The 22239-nt window shown below is 37.2% G+C and overlaps 1 protein-coding gene across 4 annotated transcripts in view; it reads right to left on the bottom strand.

Moving 5' to 3' along the window:
• Positions 1-2016: 2016 nt before the first annotated feature.
• Positions 2017-22239, bottom strand: part of CRIM1 (cysteine rich transmembrane BMP regulator 1) — a 173826-nt gene continuing 153603 nt past the window's right edge. For 3 of the 4 annotated variants that reach the window (XM_085055219.1, XM_085055222.1, XM_085055221.1), the window contains exons 10-17: positions 21976-22097; positions 17814-18023; positions 14389-14604; positions 11937-12158; positions 8005-8199; positions 6950-7069; positions 5368-5555; positions 2017-4950 (exon numbers count right to left, since the gene is read on the bottom strand). In XM_085055219.1, coding sequence (XP_084911345.1) covers positions 4774-4950; positions 5368-5555; positions 6950-7069; positions 8005-8199; positions 11937-12158; positions 14389-14604; positions 17814-18023; positions 21976-22097 — 1450 coding nt within the window. In that variant the 3' untranslated portion in view covers positions 2017-4773. The remainder of the gene's footprint in view (positions 4951-5367; positions 5556-6949; positions 7070-8004; positions 8200-11936; positions 12159-14388; positions 14605-17813; positions 18024-21975; positions 22098-22239) is intronic. The other variant, XM_085055220.1, reaches the window with a different exon arrangement.

Here is a 22239-nt window from a genome sequence, read left to right as displayed (position 1 = left end):
GGCCGGGCCGGGCTGTGGTAGTGTCCGCAGGGCGGAATAGGGCCAGTCCCGGCTGTGGGAGCGTCCGCAGGGCTGGGCTGGGCCGGGCCGGGCTGTGGCAGTGCCCGCAGAGCCGCACGCAGCTGTGTCCGCACTGATTCACAGCCCCGCGCCGTGCAGGGGCAGCTCATGGGTCCGGAGGGGGAGGCGTACAGAGGTTTGGGTTGGAAGGGACTTTTAAAGATCATCGAGTTCCAGCGTCTCTGCGATGGACGAGTATTTGCGGTAGTTTCGTTGTAGCCTGGTTTTCTTGCTATCATTTATGCCTATTTTTAGCCACCTAGTACATACGAATCTAAAGCTTTGAAGATACTTGTTCTTACCAGCACTGACTCCCGTGCCCATCCTTTGCTAGCTTCGTATCGTGCCCTTACATGCAATAGCTTAGGATTTTTTTTTTAATCGTGGTGGGGGTTTTTTTGTTTGTTTGGGTTTTTTTTTTTGAGCCACCATAAACTTATGATATCCTAAAGTACCTACCAGGAATTTTCTCTGCTTAACTTCCTGAATTTGGTTTGAGGCTCCGTTAAGTTTCTTCCCACACTTCCTACTTGATGTTTGGAAATACAGCAAGTGGAAAATACATTCCTTGTTAAGCATCTGCATGCCGCTGAGGTAATTTAAAGGATTTGCGCATCCTATCCTACTCAGATACAGCTTTTTCAAACTGGTAAACCCCAGAGTAAACAGGCATTCCAAATATTATCCTTTCAGACATTGTAAGGCAGAGGAGGCTGGGACTACTTTGGAGTGTTCAAATTTAGATGCACCATTGTTTTATATATTGGTGCAATGATGTTTTCTGTTTCATTCTGAGGAAACCCTAAAATCCTTCCAGAGTTTGAAGATGCTCTTCTAGAAGATGTGAGTCTGCCATAGCCTTAGTCTTGGGAAGGAGCAATAACGCTGAACAGGTAACTAGCAAGGGAGAGGAAATTCAGCATATAGAAATGTAAAGGGTCCATAAATAAATCATCCATCAGTACATAAATACTGATCTATCCTATTTAAATTATAGACTTTGCAGTAATTACTGGGCATTTTGTATTATTCCAGCTAGCTCTGCAAGAACGCTGACTCAGTGGTCAGCAGCAATCCAAACAGTGAACACCATGCTAGATCCAGGGAGTACCACATTTGAACAATGTGGACATTTTCACTCCTCTTACCCTTCATCTTTAAAGGATGTACATGGAAGTACATGAATGGGAAGTACAAAAAATGGCAAGTTTGGCCATAAGGTCTGGAGCTGATGCCAAAGAATCATATTTTAGGCTTTTTAAGAAGAAATGGAAATAAGATACAGGTCTCTAAATTGATGGGTGGCATATACACACTGATCTACTGCTGCTTTGAATGCAGTATCAGGGATATTAAATTAAACCATTAGAAGAGTAGGTTCAAAGAAAGGAGGCAGTTTTTCACAGAGCAAGTAGTTAAGCTGAAAACTGCCTTGCCACAGGATCTTATATACCAGAACTTGGACATAGAGTCCATTAACTGACAAATTACTAGAAGAAAAAAAACCCCCACATTATAGATAATTAGATAAATAGATGATTTGTGGTTCAGGAAGTCCATGAAATGCAAACTCTGATTCCACACACTTTTTGTAGGACCTGGCATTAGAGTGCTGTATGATTAATCATGGCTTTCTGACATATACGACTGGACAGCATAAACTCCACGGCACGGCAAAGATATAGCTTTGCAATTGATTCATCTTTACTGAATGCTGGAACTAGTTGGAATTCCACAAAGCTGTCTAAAGTGAAGATTCTTTAGTGTAATATGCAGAACTTTCTGTAACTGCAAACACTTCTTTACCCACAGTGCATTCTGAACTATTCCGATCTCAGGTCAGCATGACAATAATACAAATTCCTACTCACCATAATATCAAGCTCTAAACTAATGTCTCAAGGACCAGTGTACAGAAGTAATAAATAGGAACATTTAAGAAAAGACACATCAATAGGTTTAAAATTTTTTTATTGTGCTGCCAAGAGCCAAATTACAAGAAACCGCCTTACAGTTAAAAAAGTAAACAAGCAATCTGCTGAACCGAAGTGCACTCCGAGTGCCACATATGCATCTATTTTTCAGAAAATTATATCTGCATTTCTCTTACAAGAGCACAACAGGAACCAAAGTAAAAGAGTGTAATGGATACAGCACATAGGATAAATCATATCTTTAAAATAATAATAATAAAATAATAATAATAAAAACATTTTACACCATGTCCTATATCCTGCTAATATTTTCAGAATATGGCCTTGATTGTAAAACAAAAGCAAGCATTTACAATTTCTGGATAAAGACTGCTTACTCTTATGCAAGGAATGGATGTTTTGTCTTGACAAAATCTCTGTAGTTGCTGGACAGAAACATCTCTGTTTCAATATCAGATTGAGTACAAAACACTGGGGAGACGACATTTTTTCTTATTGGTGGTTGGAAACTGAAGTTATATAAGCAGAAAAAATGTTGACCCTTAATGATACACCTATTTTTTTCTTTGATGCAAACAGCTAGAACACCTTTTTGATATTCTAAAACAAAAAAATTGTTAATCTTCAGATTAATAAATTAGGTCATTATAATAATAAATTAGTTTTTTTTTTTTCAGTTTTAAAGTTCAGCAATCTCTGACCAAGTATTTACAACAATACTTGAGAGTTCCTTTACAAAAAATACATTTTCTTTTCACATTAAGCATACTGGGTATCTGTGTCTCTTATGACAAGCATTTGTAAAAGAAAAAAGGCAATGCACAAATGGGTAATTAGTATAAAAGTGCCAAGACCTGTTCGGAAAGTTAACATTGTATAATACAGTCAGAGTTATAAATGAGGCAAGCTACAACAAACTTCCAGCTTAATGCGGACAATATTCCAGTAGTTGTTTCAAACAATTGTTTGAAAAAAAAAAAAGAAAGAAAAAGAAAACCCAACCAAAATCCAGGAGCTGATTGTGTTATTTTATGGAATTGATTAGTGCTGCATGTATATTGTCATCAGTGTCTCTAGCCAATGCATTCATTAAAAAGCCTTTTTAAGGCTAAGCAGGAAAAGAAAAATAAGAAACACCCTGAAATGTAGCAAGTAGCAAGAGCAACGCTTACTGCTATAATCGTGCACGAACTGAACACACGCCAACACAAGAGTGCATACACACACACGCACACACACACAAACACTTTCAAATCAAATCAAATCAGATCAGACCAAATCAAATCAAACTGTAGGTAGAATGAGATGCTCTTTTCTTGTCTTTCCTAAACTCACAAGCGATTAAGCATTGATATGGAATGCCTGTTATCTGTTTCTTCTCTGGGTAAAATCTCTCTCAGATAAAAATACATTCAACAAGAAAAAAAATAGAAAAAATATATACTGTATACATAATATTTTATATATACAGTATATATATGTATAGTGTATATACACATGCACGTATATATACATATGTATACCTACATGCATTTGTATATACATATATATACACAAACATACAAATACTTTTTGTTGTTTTTAGCATAATTATATTTACATAAATATTCCTATAATGCTAAAGTTTAAAGAAGCATGATCTCCTTTTTTTCTGAGCTTCAAAAAAGGTGCTTGAGTAATATACAATTAAAATTAAGCAGCTTCCTAGCATGGAAGTAGTTTCTAAATCTGCATACCAGTAAATAAGAACATCAACAGGAAAAAAAACAACCTTAAAACAGTCTCTTTTTTACTCTCTTGTACGCAAGAGCTTTGTCCAACAAAAATATTTTTCCTTCTCCTGTATGAACAACCAGAGATTGATATAAAATAACAAAACAAAACCACAACAGACAAAACAAACAAACAAAAGCCCCTGGAACTGCATGGTGTTCTTGACTTTTCCTTCCTTCCTTCTTTCCTTCCTTCCTTCCTCCCTTCAATACTGCTGTCAAAAGATCCAGTGCTCATATCAGGAATTACTTAGGCCTCAGTCATTTGCTAACTCTGCTGAAGTCTGGCTAATCTAGCCAATCAGCTTTGAAGAAAACAAAAAAAAAACCCAAAAAGCAGCACAAGGTATAATTTTATACATCCTTAATAAACCCACCCTTTATTTTCTGCTATAATCTTTTCCTTGCTATTTCATTAACTACTGCAGCTTCTCATCATATAGAAAAATATTTGCAGCTACACCACACCTGTGATGTGACAAATTCTGTTCTAGGAGTATATTACTGTAGCAACAGCTGGAAAAAAAATCAGACCTTTTCATATTTTTTTTTCACCTGGGGTTAGGCTTTTGCTGCAACAGATGCAATTTCAGAGCAACAAGGAAAACCACTATCCTGCTGCTCGGCAGTATATTTTCTTCTCCAGCCAAGCATGACCAGCTTTTCTTCTCCGAAGCTTTCTTTTACCTCATTGCCTACCCCTAGCCCCTGATTCCCCCTCCCAAAAAACCTCTATAGCTATGTTACAAGCAAATACATCTTAACAAGTTTTAAAACTTTGGTTCTAAGAAAACACTTGGTCAGTTATCTCAAGGAAAAGTGGGAATGCTTTTTCTGGCACATTGCAGGAGTCAGAGCTCATCCCAGAAAGGTCTTAGAGCTGTACATGTAGTCACAAATCCAATACAATCCACTAAGCAAGTGCACAATTCTAGTTTTATTTTAATAGCAGACTGTCTCTCTTTCTCTCTCTCTCTCTCTTAAATCCTTGGTAAGGGTGCAATTCTTCAAACTGTTTGATAGAAATTATCTGCCTGTAGGTTGTTCTGTTTCTGCATGCTGTAAAATCCACTGTATCTTGAATCTGGGTCTGCAATTCTTAGCATCCTCTGAGAACTGTCCACCTGGACCATGGTACCTTTCTTGCAGTCCACATATACCAGTTGATTGTTTAGGCAAGAAGGCTGTTAAAACAGAAAGGAAATATTGGGTAAATAATACAGTTTTTGTATTCCACACACAATTTAAAAAGTCCTTTTGGTTCAAGTCCATAAGCACAAATCAAAATCAAACTGGCAATGAAAGAGTTTGGACTTTTGCTAAAGTTGGCTTATACCAGACTAGTAACAGACCAATCCTCTCTTCAGAATCACCATTTTTCATCTTCTGAATGGAGCTCTGGTATTCTTATATGCCAGCTGGGCTGGTTAAACTGTTCTCTGCTAATTTAGCAGCACACAAAGGCTTAACCTTTGTGTTGCCCCAGACGTGCAGCAGCTTTTTTCCCAGACTTTTAGCAGCCTCTTTATTGCTTAGCATTTTCCACAATGTTTTGTTCTTGGTTTCCTAAAAATGGGAAAGCCTGGAAATAGACACAGCACCTTTGTTGGAGCTTTGTAGCAGGACACTGGAATCCATTGCTTTTTCTGGTTGATGAGCAGGAGGACGATGATCAGTAACAGCGCTATCATGATTGGGATTGTCACCAAGGCAACAGAGCTGAGGGATGCATCTTCACTGGGGTGTGGCCCACTGCCACTTCGGTATTCTCCCTGGAGATGGTTCATGTCTGCAGGGCAAGTGGGAGCATTTGTCAGTAATTATAAATGGGCCTAGGCCATAAGGAAGAATGTCATTATAAAAGTCTCAGTCATACATCTTGTCACTCGTGAATTTGGACTTTCTCTCCTGCAATGTCACCTTATTTACATAAATCAGAACAACCGAAAGCTAGTATCTATTAGAGAGACTATATTAGTCAGGAAAAGGCTATCAAAAGGAGAGGCGATGGAAGGAAATCTAAAGCACGGTAACAACCAAGTCTGACAATAACCTGTTCACTCAGTTGTGTTTGCATGATCTGATCACAACCAAATTCACGCTCGTAAAAAAAATCAAACTGTGTTTCCAGGCTAAGGAGAACTTGGACATCTTAGGATGAAAGTAATTTTTTCTTTTTTTACTTTTAAAAACTGATAGGAAAATTACAATGTGTTCACTCTCATCTGTTGAGAGCATATTGCAATACTTGCAGTGCTCAGTCTGGTGAAAACAGACTGTTGGCGGTCTACTGGACTGTAGCAAGTTTTGTGTGTAATTGCACAGAATGGTAACTTTCAATGACATATACAAAATTCCCACAGTTTGTAGTGTATTTGTAATCCCCAGTCAGGATAGTTTCAAGCCAGCTACTAAATGCTTGAGAAGTGAAAATGCTGTAATTATAAAAGCTTCAGCTTAGAACTTTGTAAAGCAGTTACATTTCATGCATCCTTTCTCTCAACAATAGTAAGCTGTGAGATCATCTGCAGATTAAAAAAAATACATCCTCAGATTAACATAAATACATTGTTTTGGTTGTCCTTCAATTAGAAAAGGTTAACAAAGACTGTGGCATAGAGTGTTTCCTCTATGCTGGAATAGTATTACAGTGCAGTTTTATACATAAGATGCATTTACATCCTTAGACAACTTTATTAGCTGTGTCACTATACCTGAGGTGATTTTTTTGTCTAAGGTCTGACATTTGGCTATGATATATGCTGAGCTGTGGTACATGTTTTTCCATCTTTGTTTATCTATTCATGGAGAATGTCAAATAGATCAAATGAAGGTCTATCAACTCCAATGGCCTGCTTTCTAGTGTTTGAATCAGAAAAGACACTGCAGAATCACTTCTGATTCATCATTTTGTTGTATTCTTAATTGTATAGAACTCCATCATACCAACACAGATGTTTCTTTTATGCGGAACATGGAATGATAATGAGACCAAAATGTATAAATATGATTTCATCAACTGACTCATCTTTACTCAAAGCAAAATGCATGTAAGAATTATGCACTGAAGAATATTCTCAGATAACCACCTTTTCAAAGCAGCATACAGATGCTACCTGAATAGAAAAAGTAGATTTATGAAAACCACAGTCATAAATTATCCCAGTCTGTATCAGATCTGACCTCTGTGAATGTGGATTATATCATTTTCACTTGGTGTTGGCCAGTTTGGTACTTCTAGTTCAACATCTCGATGATTTGTCTTCTCAATGGGGATGTTAGTGGGTTCAGGTACATACATCTCTGCGAAATGAGATAAATGCGTTTCACAAGTTACAGGCTGCTTAACTTCTCAGTGCTGCTCTTAATTCAGAAAACATACTTGCCCATCTGCAGTGCTTTGTCCTTTAAATTCTTTTTTTTGTTTCAGAATTTTTATCATTAGCCTGGGATTTTGTTTGAAAACTCATTCCATACTGTATATGGGATTCATGCCTGTTGTCATTATCGTAATGTGAATGGGACAAAGGACTGATGAGGACAAACTTGCTTTTGAAAATACCATTTCAGAATACATGCTTTACTACAGGCTTGCTCTTCTGTGATACTAAATGAAAAAACCCCCAACAACAAAGGGAAGGCTACGTCTTTCCAGCTGCTATGTAAACAGTCACTACTGGTTTCTTTGCCTCTTTTTTGTAATCTTCAAAGCAGGAGAGTTGCAAGAGGGGGCACTGCTGAATCTCCCCAGTTGTCCTGTAAGAAGTAGCTACCAGCTGGCTGAATAAGATGAGCAAACTTCTGCAGAAGTATGTCAGGACTCACATTAAAAACCAGTTGCAATTCATATGTCTCTTGTGCCCATAGCTAAGAAAATTTCATATTGCATTTAAGCAAAGTTAAAGTGATAACTAAAGCAATGTGATATTTGACAAGTAACCAAGAGACTCAGAAAAGACAGAAATGTTAATCACTGTGACATAATCTGCTGAGATGTAAGGATATTAATTTTCCCACTTCATTAACGTATCTCCGTAGCCTTGTGAAAGGACAGAAGAGGGGCAAGCAAGTAATTTTTCAGTTCATATTTCTCAGAATAAGTGAAATTGAAACAATGTTTTTGCACAATGTGCCTATCTATTAAGAGGTCCAAAAATCTGTTATCTTTGTGATACTGTTCAAACATGGACTGACATTTGAAACCCAATTAAAAAACCTGGGTTGTCATATGACATTACCTGGACACATGGGACAGCAGCTTCCCTCCACATTGATGGGCTCAGCACATGGCAGAGGTGGGCAGCTGACAGTGGAGCAGAGAGTCTGACCCTGCAGGCAGTAGCAGTGTGTGCAGCTGTCGATGTCCCAGCGTTCCTCATCTGCGTATGTTTCCCCACTGAAGTGGCACACCACTTTCTTTGGAACTGTATCTTCTGTGGAAGGAAAACAGTGGGATGATCATGCAGTAACAGCCAATTACACACAAATCAGATTTCTTTCCTAAGCACAAAAGTGAAACAATTGCCACAAAGAAATCCCAGCTGTAATTTAAAGATCCTCTCTTCGTCTTCCAGAAAATCTTTGTAAGAAAAAGCCATTTCTGCTTCTTTATGAAGTATGTAATTAGTCTGGGCTACTTCTCCTCATTTTCTTAATGCAAGAGACCAGAGGATGGTTGATTGGGACATGAAAAGATGATATCAAAAGTGCTGTGAAAATTAAGATAAGTTCATTCTGTTAGACTGTTTGAGACTGCCAACTACTCATCTGCCTCATTTCCTAGTAAATCCCATTAAACTAAAAAAACCCCAAACCCCTAACTAACTACATTTCTAACTACCAAAGCTCAAGAATGATGAACTCTTTCTAGAGTACTGAAAAAAAGCAGATTAGGCAGGGCACCAAGAAGAATGAAGCAACTCTCAGGTGAAATAACCAGAAGTGCTTAGACTGTTAATGATAAAACAAATTTGAAGGGGATATGATAATTCCCTGCAACTGCACCAATGGAAAACCCCAGGAAAAGAGCAATAACAAAACTCGGTACATTTTTTCATGGTTAATATTATATAAATTGGAAATTGGTGTGATTTTTCTGCCTATGCATTCAACACACCACTTTTTAATGTTGTATCCTATGCAAGCCTTTTAGGTGATCTGCAGTAAACCTTCTATTTCACTGAGAAGGCAGTAATTAATTGCTTAGCTTAGGATGTTTTCTGCTGCTGGAGCACTTTAAGGATAATGAAAATAAAACCACGCAGCAGAAACTCCAAAAGGTAAGCAGGGCCTCATTTTCATCTTAGCTTCCTGCTTCCTTTCTTTCTTAGAGGCAAAAATTATTGTGATGAAACCTGCTGATGACAGGAGCTTGCACATTAAACACATGAATAACATTCCAAATTAGTGAACAACAAATCACAATTTAATACAGTAAATATTTTTTGAAGAATGAACAAGGATAAATTCACAATTACAGTGTTGTACCTTAGAACCTCAAGAGGAAACTTTTAAGTCCTAATGAAGTATTACCCTGTGGGTGTCTCCTGTTCTGGTGCCCATCTCTATGCAAGTATAAACAAGGATGAAGGTGAAAGCCACGCCCCCAACAGGTGCTCAAGGATAGTGCAAACAAGAAAGACTTGCAGTAGGAAATCACATACCAAAACCACAGTTCAGAATATTGTGTCTAGCTCTACCCTCTCCTCTCAAATTTCTTCTAACTGCACAAGAAAATCAGTCTCATCCGGTAAAGAAACAGTCATCACTCTGTTTTCTGCAGAAGAGTTACCCTCTCTCTAATCAAATAGATATCCCTTTATCCCCTCTAAACTAGAAGGTTATCTTTCCAAATTAATCTTTCTTTGCATGAGAAAGATGAATGTTGAACACACAGGATGAATTTGAACATTCAAACAAAGCATCCAAGATTATAAAATTTTGAATTTGAATCTATACAAACTAGATCCAGAAAGAAGCAGAATAAAATAATGCAGTGGTAAAACCATGCATAATTTTTGAAATTCCAATAAATGAAGAAGGCCTGTTTCCACAGTTTGCCTGTGCCCGAGGAAGTGATAGAATCACCATCCCTAGAGGTAGTTAAAAGAAGTGTAGACAGGGCATTTAGGGACATGATCGACGGGGGGACTTGGCAGTGCAGGGTTAGCAGTTGGACTCGTTGATCTTAGAGGCCTTTTCCAACCTAAATGATTCTATGATTCTAAACATTTTATCAAGTATTACATGAAAATAGACTCTGTACAAAGATGTGCTTCACAGTTCTCAAAAATTAAGAGTAAGCCAGTAAGAACCAGAAAGACAAAAACTGAGTGCGTGACTGATTCCTCTTACATGCAAGAGTATATGTAGTTCATAGAAACCATAAAATAAGTTAAGTTTCCATGAATTTCAGTTATTTAAACCACTAAGGATTCTGACTACACAGGACAACGTGGATTAATAAAATGTAGCATCATTGAAAAATCTTTGTATCTGAGTGTTAATTAAAATCTGGCTTCTGTATTTTGTATTGCTGAGCAGTTGTTACTAAAAAGAATATCATTAAGTTTCACAGCTCACACATTAAAATATTTGCAATATTATACAACTGTATAGGATTCAAAGTAAATTAATTAAAGCCATATCTGTGTGCTGTGTGTATATATTTGCAAACCTGATATGCAAGATGTAAGGCAAAAAGTTTAGAGGTTTCATTTTGTAGCTTATTGTGTGCCCTGTGGTGCATCCCCTCTTCATCCATAGAATTTGCCAGTACAGTACTACGATTCCCGTTCTGACTCTACTGGTTTGATTGCCCAAATTCTCATACACTCTGCATTTTTTTTTAATGTTAAAATGTTTTCTGGATTAAAACTATTTTATGGCTCAAAGTCGCTGGAAAAAAAGCCTGCAGAAAGACAGTTGTCCAAGAAACTTCAAATTCTCTCCATTTTGTATGCAAACCATGAGAAGAAACAGCAATAGGATAACATCGTACTTTTCCCCAATATCCCCATCAGGAATCCAAGTAGGGTTTCAAAGGCAAATAAAGCTTGGATACTTTGTAACTTTTCCATGCATTCTTTCATGGAATTCCTTGTGCATCATATAAAACTCTATCACCTATTGCTAAAGCTACTCTACCTGCAATGATTTAAAGATTTCAGGGGGTGTATCAATATCTGAACATACGTCAAAATCTTTCTGACATCTTTCTGATGAAGAACTGCTTTGTTTATAGATGGGCAAGTTGACTCACATGTTCAATTAAATATTTAAAGCCCACCAATTTTATTATCCTCCTTTTTACTGTTCTTTTCTACTCTATCTCCCCCTACTACTTTTGCAAATGAAGGTAAGTAAGCTCTGAATGCTTTCCAACAATGCTACAAAGACTTAAATTCAGTAAGTACATTATAATATTTTTCTCTATCAGCAGCTTCCATTCTGCAGCCTTTATACTTACTGTGAACTCACAAAAAAGTCTTCCATACATAAAAACTCCTATTCAACATAAAATGGAAAAAGTGATCAGTAATCTCAAATTTTGCTACTTTTAAAATGCCTGGCAATTTTCACTGTCTACAGCATCCACCAATTACTTCAGCTCCAAATTCAAGAACAGTGCATGGCCCTAATTCTTCATGTATTTTCAGTATTAAGAAAAAAATCCCAATTTTTTTGGCAAAGATATTATCATTAATGAAATTCCATTTTTTCCTGAATTTTAATTTAGTTGCCTTTTTAACAGTTCTCCCTTCTGTGAAATTTTAGAATGTTTCAGCTCATCTTCTGTGGTCATAATTAATATTTTGCTCATATTATCACATAAATCTTGACATAACATATATGTTACCTGGCAGATCTCCCCATAAATAAAATATTTCTTTTGTAATGTCTTCATCTAATAAGGTGTCTTGCCAAGATTCCAGGAGGGTGTCCTCTGCAGTTTGTAGGCAAATTACATGTTTATCTCTATGTGCTTCTATCTAAAAACCCACAAACCGTGATCCTCAAAGTTCCCTATGCAGATTTCATTCTCCAATTCGACTGATGGCATAGACTGCATCTCACCAAACCAGGGAAAGCATTTCAGTTTGGAAAGAAAACTTCTGTCTTATTTCCAAGAAGGGAACAGCAAGTTTAACAACAATTTTTATGCACTCACCAATACAGTAAGGACAACACTGCCCCTTTCTCAAAACAGGTCTCTCACAGGATACTGGTGGGCAAGACTCAGAGTAGCATCTAATCACACCATCCATGCAAATGCAGCTAGTGCACACATTGGGCTTCCAGGACTCAGCTGTCAGAAAAATATCTCCTTCATCATTTTTGCAATAACTGGGCATGCTCTCATTGCTTGATGGGGAGGGCTGAAGAGTCTCATCTGTAAATATAAACAGATTATGTTATTTAACTAACAGTAGCTCACTTCTGTCATAGGTCCTAAACAGAGGGTTCACTCTTGAAGAACACAATGGAATTGTTACACATTGGCTCACTACTTCAGAAGAACTACAAGGATAGAGCCTCAGGCTTCTTCAGTTCTTACATGGGATGAAGACCTCATGATATGCTCTAACATAATGCTTATTTAGAGCTTTATTGAATTTACTCAAAAAAGATAAAAGAAAGAAAGAGAAAGCAAGAAAAAGAAAAAAAACTTGGAAAAAGGACATCAAAGTGAAAAACAATCACCATCAGAAGCAGCCCCTCAGAAGGTGACTCTGAATGCTCTGAATTGCGTGGTATATAGGAATTCATCTCAAACAAGAGAGATTAAATTTTAAATCTAAAACCTGAATCTCAGCTTCTACCACATCAGCCGAAGTCTTCGAATGATGCAAAGTGAAAAGCTATCATGCTGCTGTCACCTTCACTAGTGGACTTTGATGAGCTAATTATAAGCTGTTGAGAAACAAATGGAACTTGATCGTGCTTCAGTCTGATGCCAGTGGCTTGCTTTAATTCTCATGCCTGCCCATGGGGATACATATTCCTGCAATGAAGCTGTATCTTAACAGACATTATAGATCAAGAAACAGGACTGTATGTGCAGAGAAAGTATAAGAAAAAGAGCAGAATAGAAAGGATTCATAACAGCATTTAGATCAGGTTTTCAATCTTTTGAATCTAACTGCATTAAGCTATGAGACTAAGCTTATTATATAGCCAGTGAGGAAAGATCAGCTCCTCCAAAACAGTATTTTGAAGCAAACGTTCATTATTAATAATGAGAAAAGTGTAAGTGAGGAGAACTGGCTACCTTGTTTACTGAAAATATTTTGTCAGAACCAACCCCGCCCCCAAACCCAAACAAACACCCTGTAGCAAAAACTAATGGCAAAACCTAACTTCTATTTTTTCCTATAATAAAATTTTAAATTTTGGTTTTAATAAAGCCGTATTTTCTCAGTGAGTTCATATGCAATTCACAGGTTTGTACTAAATTTCCACTGCAATAAACTCCCCCATTTTCTATGTAAAACAGGAATTTATGTTCATTTATCATTTAATATCTTTCCTTGGGGGAAAGCAAATCCTGTTATCTTCTTGACACTGTGAGGCAGTCTAGGAGGAGTCTGGCACACCTGCCAGGCTGGAATGCTTTGATATTACTCAGCTGCCTTCAATCACACTCAGAATAATACCACGTGGAGGTAAAAGCAAACAGAAGTATTTTTGAGACCAAATCCCAAATAGACAAGATAGTAATGAAAAGGTTCATAGAAACCAAGGCATGAAGAAAGAAAAAAAAAGCCTGTCTGCGGCGGCTACTTCTGAAGTCATAACCAGAAGTGCTTTAAATGCCACAGGAAAGTTCATTCAGTGGGGAGAAGGGCTGTTTTGAGCAACACAGGAGATGAATTTGGGCTTCTGGAAGTCGACTCAGGCGAGGGGACGAGATGAGGTCTCTTCAGCTTTATTTGGGGTTACATAGGGGATAGGAGAGTTTGGAGAGACATCTGAAGAGCCCAGAACAAAGGCTCTACAACAGGTTATAAGGGTACATATCTAGGCGGGTTTACAAGTTTTCAGAACAAATAGAAAAGTGAATACAAGTAATTTACAGTCTAAATTTACCAATGTCTAACTCTGAGATATGCATGCGTCGAGTGGTTGGAGAGAGATAACGGTTCATACTATCTGTAATACTTTTCTGGGAGGTTGCTGGGATAATCCATTTCTTCTTCACTTTCTTCTGGCACTTCTCTCATTTCATCCCAGTCCTCCACATTCTCAAGGGCACTGAGTTCTATCTCAGCTGCTTGGGCCGTAACATATGTCTACGTCAAAGTTTCTCTAATCCTGCATGTCTCCATAAACAAGTGCATATTTCATAAACCTTTCAAGGATTCTGGTTCTCACACAACCCCTACATTATAAGATTGCCTCCAAAGATTTTCAAAGTTCAGGGCCACAGCTCCCCTTTACACATAAGATCTCTCTTGCACACAGTCAAGTTTTGCATTTGAATTAGAGGACTGCAGGCTGTTGCTCCAAGCTGCTGAAGAACAAAGGCACCACAACAACCATCTGCACACACAGAAGCATTCTCACATTGAAACATCAGACATCCTCGGGTCAAGGAAAGGCTCTGATGAAAGCCTGCATACCTGGGCACTGTGGGCAGCAGGAGTCCTGTGTGCGCGTGGGGTTTTGACAAAGAAGAGGTGGACAGACTTCAGTCTCACACAGGACACGTCCACTGTGGCACGTACATTGTGTGCAGGAATCAATGTTCCATGTCTCTCCTTCTACAAAGTATTCCCCACCAGGAGCATGACAGATTGATGGACTGGTGAGCTCTGGCTTTTGCATGATTATTTCATCTGGGAAAAACGGAATTGGAAGACAGGCAAAATCAACTGTGACTCTTATAATTAACAACTGTACGCAAGATGAAGAACTGTTATCGTTGAAAATACATCCATAAATTATTCTTAATGAAGCTCTTTTGACTTTATGGCATCTGCATCTCATGAAAAAATGAGAAATATATCAAAAAGTAACTATTTGAGAATCAGTTGGAATAAAGACTAGTTAATATAAATCAGAGATAACTTCAAGCATTCTTCACATTTTAGAAAAAAATCAAACTGACTTGTGATTTAGAAATTCCAAGAGACAATTATCCTTTTCTTAAAAATTCTGAAATTCTGAAAAATTCTGAAAAGGTGTACAGCAGCTCCTCTAGTCTTTTAGGCAGGCCAAGGCTCACAAAGTGGTTCCGGCTTCTCTTCATGTTTCTAGCACTGCTGTTCCTGTCTGGAGAACGGCATTTGTTGCCTTTGCTCTATGACACTGCCATATAGAAGAAAAGCTACTCAATTGTTTGTTTTAGTTTCTGGAGAATGATCAGCAGAGCTCAAGGAAGCTGACTCTGGCTGATCTCACTCTATTCACAAAGTACCTGTGCTTTTCTTTCCAGGAAATTATTTTATCTTTCACCGATTTGCTTACGCTATGCTTTTCCAATTGCTTATGAACCACATACATGATTCAGCAGCATTTATCTGGAATGTGATTGCTAGTCTGTAGCCTTGTCACTGGCTGATTTTTATTTCAGCTAGAACAACATACTATACATGTTATGCAATGGCATTCTAACTTGCCATGGCAAAGGCAATACTAATTCTTTTATGGAAATTTTCTGTGTCATGTCCTTTGAATTAGTTCTCTGCAAAGTCACAAGGCCTGTTTTGCTACAGCTCATTACTGTTCCTGATCAAAAAAGCATAACCAGATAGTACTGCTGTATATATTGCCCTCTGCTCCCTTTGCAGCATTGATAATGATAGATCGCTGCAACTGAAGAGCCACAAATGTGCAACTACTGCATAGCTGAAGAAACAACTGGTCAAACAAATACACACTTTCTGCATAGCATAGTTCTGCAATACATCAGCAATTAATGGTTTTCTAAATCTTTCAGGAAACCTGGAGATTTTCACAAGCATTGTGACAATCAATTTAAACCTCTTAATATACAGAAACATGGTTAAAAGGAGCATTGTAGCAATCAAGCTATATCTTGCTCTGCTGAAAACTAACTATGGAATTGAATGCAACCACAATATTTTTTTCAGTCTCAAAAATGACGTCTGAGAGCTGCCACTTCCCTGTTGATGGGTTAACAGTGCAATTTCAAACCCAGTACACCAGGATTGCTAACTACTTCAATATCCCTATGGCAGATGCATTTGAAGGACATGCTCACAGTCTCACAAGCCTAAAATGCATTCCTATCTACTTAAAGCCATGATATATATTTAACATTATCAGTGGGGAATCAGTATGGTGCAAAATAAAATCAGAATTACATTTCTAACAAATATAAGACCTCAGTGAGGAGAAAAAACACACACTGAGACTAATTTGGCCATAATAATTCCTACACTTCCATATGCCATCTTTAAAATGCTGTGTCTGCCCTAGCATTGTAAGAATTTCCGCCAAGTATGACTTTGCTAACACAGAACCTAGGTGTCCAGTGTCTTGAAAGCAGATTGATGTCAGACAGAGAAACCTATGCAGACACTGTCTCTCAAGGGAATGGACACTGCTGGCTAAGCAACTGCTCTTTCATCAAAGACCAATATTGCTGGTGCTGAGAGTCAAATGCTGATCTCATCCACAAGAAATGTATAATGTGAGATAATAGGTACTGTTAACTTCATATTGATCTTCCTTCCACAAAAGCAACATTAGGCTTGTGCATGAATTTACCCAAGCTCATTCTCCATACACAAAGGAACTAGCTGCTGGTCAACTGAAAGACCAAAATTAACATTACTCTTATGTGAATGCTCTGAATTTTTCAGTAAATCAAGATGCACAAGTATGCTGACAGTAGAATGAAGTCAGGGATGAGTCTTGGGGTCCCTGGGGACAACAGAATTGTTCTATCCAGGACAATCATCGTACATTTTAAACTTTGAATCTTGTTTATCTAATGCAAGACTGATATGTTAACCTGTCGCCATCCATATGAAGTATACCACCCCCTACAATACTACACAAATCATTGTGAAAAGGCTGAAAGAGAGAAAGACCCTTTGGAATCTTGTATCTTTTTGGGGACTTATGCTTTTCCAGTTACCCCAAGGTGTGAACTGGATTGGAGATCCCCATTTGTCTAAGCAATCTAGAGATGGGTTATCTTAGGTCACATGGAGGGTGCACCCTTCTCTGTCACTTTCAGAAAGAGGATCTGGCTGCTTATTTTGCCCTTAGGATTTCCTGTACTTTACAAAGAATTTGAAAGAGTTCATAATTGCTTATATCCTGCCAGTAATATCTTACTGTTCTACTATTTATAGAAGTTTCATGAGCCTCATTGTTCTTCTCATGACTTCCAATAAAGTCATAGACAATATCACTGCATTACAAATTACTCTATGTAGCGCATAAAATACTGTAGGAATAATTCTGAAAACAGAGGGTATTAATCTCTACCCACACTTTTTTGTAGGTGTTTTTCATATTAACACTTATTAAAATTGTATTGGAATACAACATGAACTATGCTTGGCCTTCCCACTGAAAATACTGAACTAATCTACTGCTGGTGGCATAGGAGCCTTCCCTGAGAACACAGAATCATAATGTTCACTTACTTGAGACATCTGTTTGTGTACACCTTTGAGGGGTTGTAAAGTATACATCAGGAGATACATTTTAATAGAACACCACTTTAAAATCAAAAAATGAAAATTGTAATGGCTTATTGCAATCCTTGCTATTATAGGTAACAGACTAGAAACTTTTACTTACTTTTACTTACTTTTACTAGTTTAAAGATTCCAATGAGTCAAAGATTAACATATTAGGACCCACAATATGCATATGATTTAAATATTTAACTTCCCCTTTTCCACAGCTGAGAACTGAATGACAGCAACTCATGTTACAGTTGGGCACAGAAACCTTAATGTATACCTCCTACTGAAGGATGCATGAGATTATTTTCTCGTCTTAAGACAGAGAATACAAGTGAAATGAAACTCCATCACAAAGCATGTAGGAGAAATCATGTTACCTGGACACGATGGGCAACACTGCCCTGGATGGATGGTGGGGTTGCCACAATTGGGAACAGGGCAGGTGATCAAGGCACACATTTCCCGTCCATTGTGACAGTAACACTCCCTGCAGCCATCATGCCAGCTCTCCTCGTTCTCGTGCCGGCGCCCATCCATGGACAGGCAAGAGCCTGTTTTAACAGGAGGCATAAGAGAAGCCGTTGCCTCTGCAAAAAATCAAATCAAAATGAGGTGTCCTGATAAGCATCTGCTGCTTAGGGAGAAACGCCAACTTCATGTCTGGATTGCATTTATTTTTAAAGCATATATAAGACCAAGTGAATAATAGTTCCGTCATTTACACTTAGAAATAAAGTAACAACACATAGGAAACAACTAAAAGGTACACCAAAGGGGAAAATAGGATGTAGTAGAATGTATTTCCTTGCAAAATGTAATTACTTTTTTCTGTTGAACCTATACTTTTTTAATCAACCAGAAATGCAGTACTGTCTAAACACTGTAAGAAAAAAGGAAAAATGCAATGGAGGGAAATAGCAGAAAGCATGAAGCATATTTAAAACAGAATAGTTAAATACCATAGCATATTAGATTATCTATAATGTATCTGATAGCAAGTAGAATATAAAAATGTTTAAATGAGCTATGGATGGTCTTACAAATGATAAAAATTTGCAATCAGGTCCTAACAGGGTAATGGTAGATACTGGAAATATTACATAAAGTATTTCCTGTGAGAAATTATTTGTTTATATTACTATGAAAAATGAGATATTTGGAAGAGAACCATGAGAATTTTATCCCTCATTTCTTTTAGCTTTTACTGAGATGAGAATACAGCAGCTTAGACTGTGGTATTACTTGAGCTCTGTCACAGCACACAAGCAGTTGGTCTAGGAAGGATAAAGTTTCATTTGTATCTTAAGGGGTATTTTAGTGCTGTAGGATTCAACCTCAATGTATTCTTTGTTAATCAGCAGAGTGAATTTAGAGCCAAACACTCCCTCATCCACATCACTATTAGGATGAAGGATGTAGGGCAGTTTGTCAGGGAACTGACTTGTTTTCGGTGGTATGTCAACCCTGTTCTGCTGACATATATAAGGTTATCTGTACTAAGTTCTTAATTTAATTTTCTTTTAAAAAAGGACCATATATGAGAAGTAGTAATGTTCACATGTAATTTTAGTAAGTGTTCAGGTTTTCTTGCTTGTTGGTTTTTTGGTTGGTTGGGGTGATTTTTTATTTGGCTTTTTTTTGGGTTTTTTTTGCACACTAGCATTTAGGTCAGCCGTTCTTCAGCTGTGGCAGATCTATCAAAGATGATCTCACAAGCAGATGGTACAAAGTCAGTTTGAGGCACATTATCAGAATAGAAAGCCAATAAACACAAGTTACATTAACATACCATTTTGTGTATTAAAAAGAAATGCTGCATGAAGACAAACTATTTCTTAGAACAGACTTCATCCTATTGCATGAACAAAAATACTACAAAACCCCTTAAATTCAGTTACTACACTTTCATACTTTAGTATCAGAGTATTTAAATTATGATTTGAATTAATATCATTGGAATACTGCTCTATATTAAAATGTTTATTGACACTCAGAAGCCCTCGATAGTAATACTTCATTTATTTAGGAAGGAAAAAGGGTATCAGAAACTCTTTTTTCTTGAAATATTCTAAAGTAAATTTCTCCAAAATCTGGAGAAACATAAATAGGTAGCTATTCAAAACTAAGTTCACAAACAGAGATTATTTTCACTTTTCAATTTCTAACTATAATTATTATTAAGCTAATACCTGAAAAAACCTAATGTCTGAATACAAAATGGGAGTAACTGGCTAACTGTAGGTGTGGCTGAAATGATCTGAGATACAGGAGTTCACAAGGAAAAAGGAGTCTGTAATGTGATACCATTGCAGAAATGGCAAGTTCAATACAAGATACAAGTACAGGAGCACTGTAAATTTATATGCAGCACTTCTACTAGTTTGAAGATTTTACTATGGCTAAAGTACAACATAAAGTTTTTGAAAAGTGACAAGAAACCACAGTAACTGTGTTTGTTTGACTTAGAGATCCATCCTACCCCCAAAAATGTTCAGGAGTCTCCAGTTGCAACCCCTTAAATATTACAAGAATTCTAAAGGGAATGGTGCTCAGCTGCTCCATACATCTTGCTAAACTCAGGACAAGAAGTAGCCAGTTCAATGTGTAGAAAGTGAGACAAATTAAAAAAAAAAAATTTAAATGTCATATGTTGCTGACCATAGGAAAACAGTATTTTAGAAAGATTTGGTTTTTTTCTCTTTATTTTGGTTTTAATGTCCTTTGAAAGTGGAGATTCTTAATAAATTAAATCTTAGACAAACATCTGTCAAGGATTATCCAGATACAGTCTATTTTGTGCAAGAGCAAAGAAAAGGACTCAGTTTTTCAGAGTACTACCCCAGCCTGTACTTCTATGGTTCTACTTCTATTAATCCCAGCATAAGCTATTTCTGGCAGAAGCAATTTAGAAAGTTGAGCTAATTCACAGGCAGGGGATTTACCCATCCCTTCCTCTTACTTAGGGATTCTGGGTCAAAATTTGAACAAGGGCTCACATTTTCCCCAGAACATACTGGTGATTGTTCTAATCTTTCTTTGGCAAGCTGCTAATGAAGTGATGTTGAAGTGATATGCTCATGGTTTGGTATCTTCATGATCATGACAACAATAAATGCTACTTAGAGAGGGATCAAGTTAATTCCACTAAATAATTGTGCATGTTCTAAAATCCATACTTGTTAGGGAAAACACTTAGAACTGTGCATACACATAATTAGTGACCAAAGTTTATAGTCTGGGAGCATCTAAAGGAACACTTTGTGTGTATTTAGTCCCAGGATTATGATAATCAGGAAAAGTGCGCTGATTGTGAACATGGAGGTGAATTACAAGCTGAGTGATAAGAATTATCTCAGTGGGACACCATTCAGCAGTTACCCTTTCTTATTTAATTTAAAAAATTTTAATTTCTAGTAGAAGTCATATATGGTAGCTTATGTCAGTGAAGTCTGTCTGCTTTTCACATTTGCAAAATATGTTTATACCATTGCAACTTTTGCTAGAAGTCCTTAAGTTTCTTAAACTGTTTGCAGTGTATTATGTTATAGAGAGAAAATATAATGTTGGATATTTTTGATTCATATGATTGCATGTTTGCTTTCCACTACAGGAGAGTGACTTAAGGAACGCATACACTTTCTTCCAGTGCCATGTTCCTATAAATTTTCCTATTACATAATTTTTTAAAACGCAAAAGAAATAGCAAGAAATTAAGAATAGAGTCATTACACAAAGCAATAGGAAAATAAACTTACTTGACTGAAATCAAAACACACAAGTAAGAATCAAAAGGAAATAAGCATGAAAGAGCAGTTAGGATCAGAGAGAGACTGAGCAAACCCAAAAGTTATTAAATGCAAAACATGGAGATGAGCAATGAAGGCAGTTTGATACCCAGACTAATACAAAACACAATCTGAAAATATTGTAAAAAAGAGACATGCTACAAGCAACACAAGTATAAGGCAGACAACAAATGAACATCTGATCCCAATATCCACTTTGAACTTGGTGGTTATGGATTTGGGATGTGTCATGTGTGGAATTTTTAGCTTAAGAACACAAGTCCTTTCTCCTGGGTAGCTGCTCTCTCTACTCACTAAAATTGACTGGAAAGCATCCAAGAAACAGCACTCCAATTTTAGGTAATATACAGGACATCTATCAAATCCTACATTTTTAGTAAAGAAAAGACAATGGCCAAGATGAACATCACTACTGAAAAAAATGCCCTCAACTAGCTTTTTTAGTAGTTGCTTTTTAAGAGCCTGATCTGATTTTTATTAATGGTAACAAATGTTTTGTGACTTTGTGGTGGGAGATGAAAGCAGAGCTGAAGTTTTCTGCTGTAGCCAAGATGAACAGATAATAACAAACACCAGCAAAACAATACATTCCTTTGAGCAATGCTGAACCGGCTCCCCAGTTACCATATTTCAATTTGTAAATATTCTGTGCAGCATTGCTTTCCTTTTGCTCTGGTTTCCAACAGCTTTGAAAACAAGTTATAGTTAGAGGCAGCAATGCATTGGCACATACCTCTGCACTTGCAGATAACACAGCCGTGGCTGTTCTGCTGGAAGCCCAATGGACAGATTTTACCACAAGGCAGGTTGGGGCACTTCTTACACCGACAGATTTCACAGCCATGCTTGTTCTTCCTAGATGACCAAAATCATTTGTAAAAGGTCAGCAAGTCACTTTAAATATCTATATCTTTAAAGCAAGAGCATCCCCCCTAACGCAGTTACTGGTGAGTGAAGAAAATTATTGACTACCACCCTTAGATTTAGTGGTTTTATG

This window comes from Lichenostomus cassidix, chromosome 3 (genome assembly GCF_008360975.1).
Source record: "Lichenostomus cassidix isolate B80296 chromosome 3, HeHo_3.0, whole genome shotgun sequence".
Taxonomy (NCBI): Eukaryota; Metazoa; Chordata; class Aves; order Passeriformes; family Meliphagidae; genus Lichenostomus; species Lichenostomus cassidix.
Note: the sequence above shows the minus strand (reverse complement) of the source record. Positions and strands in the feature narration are given on the sequence as shown.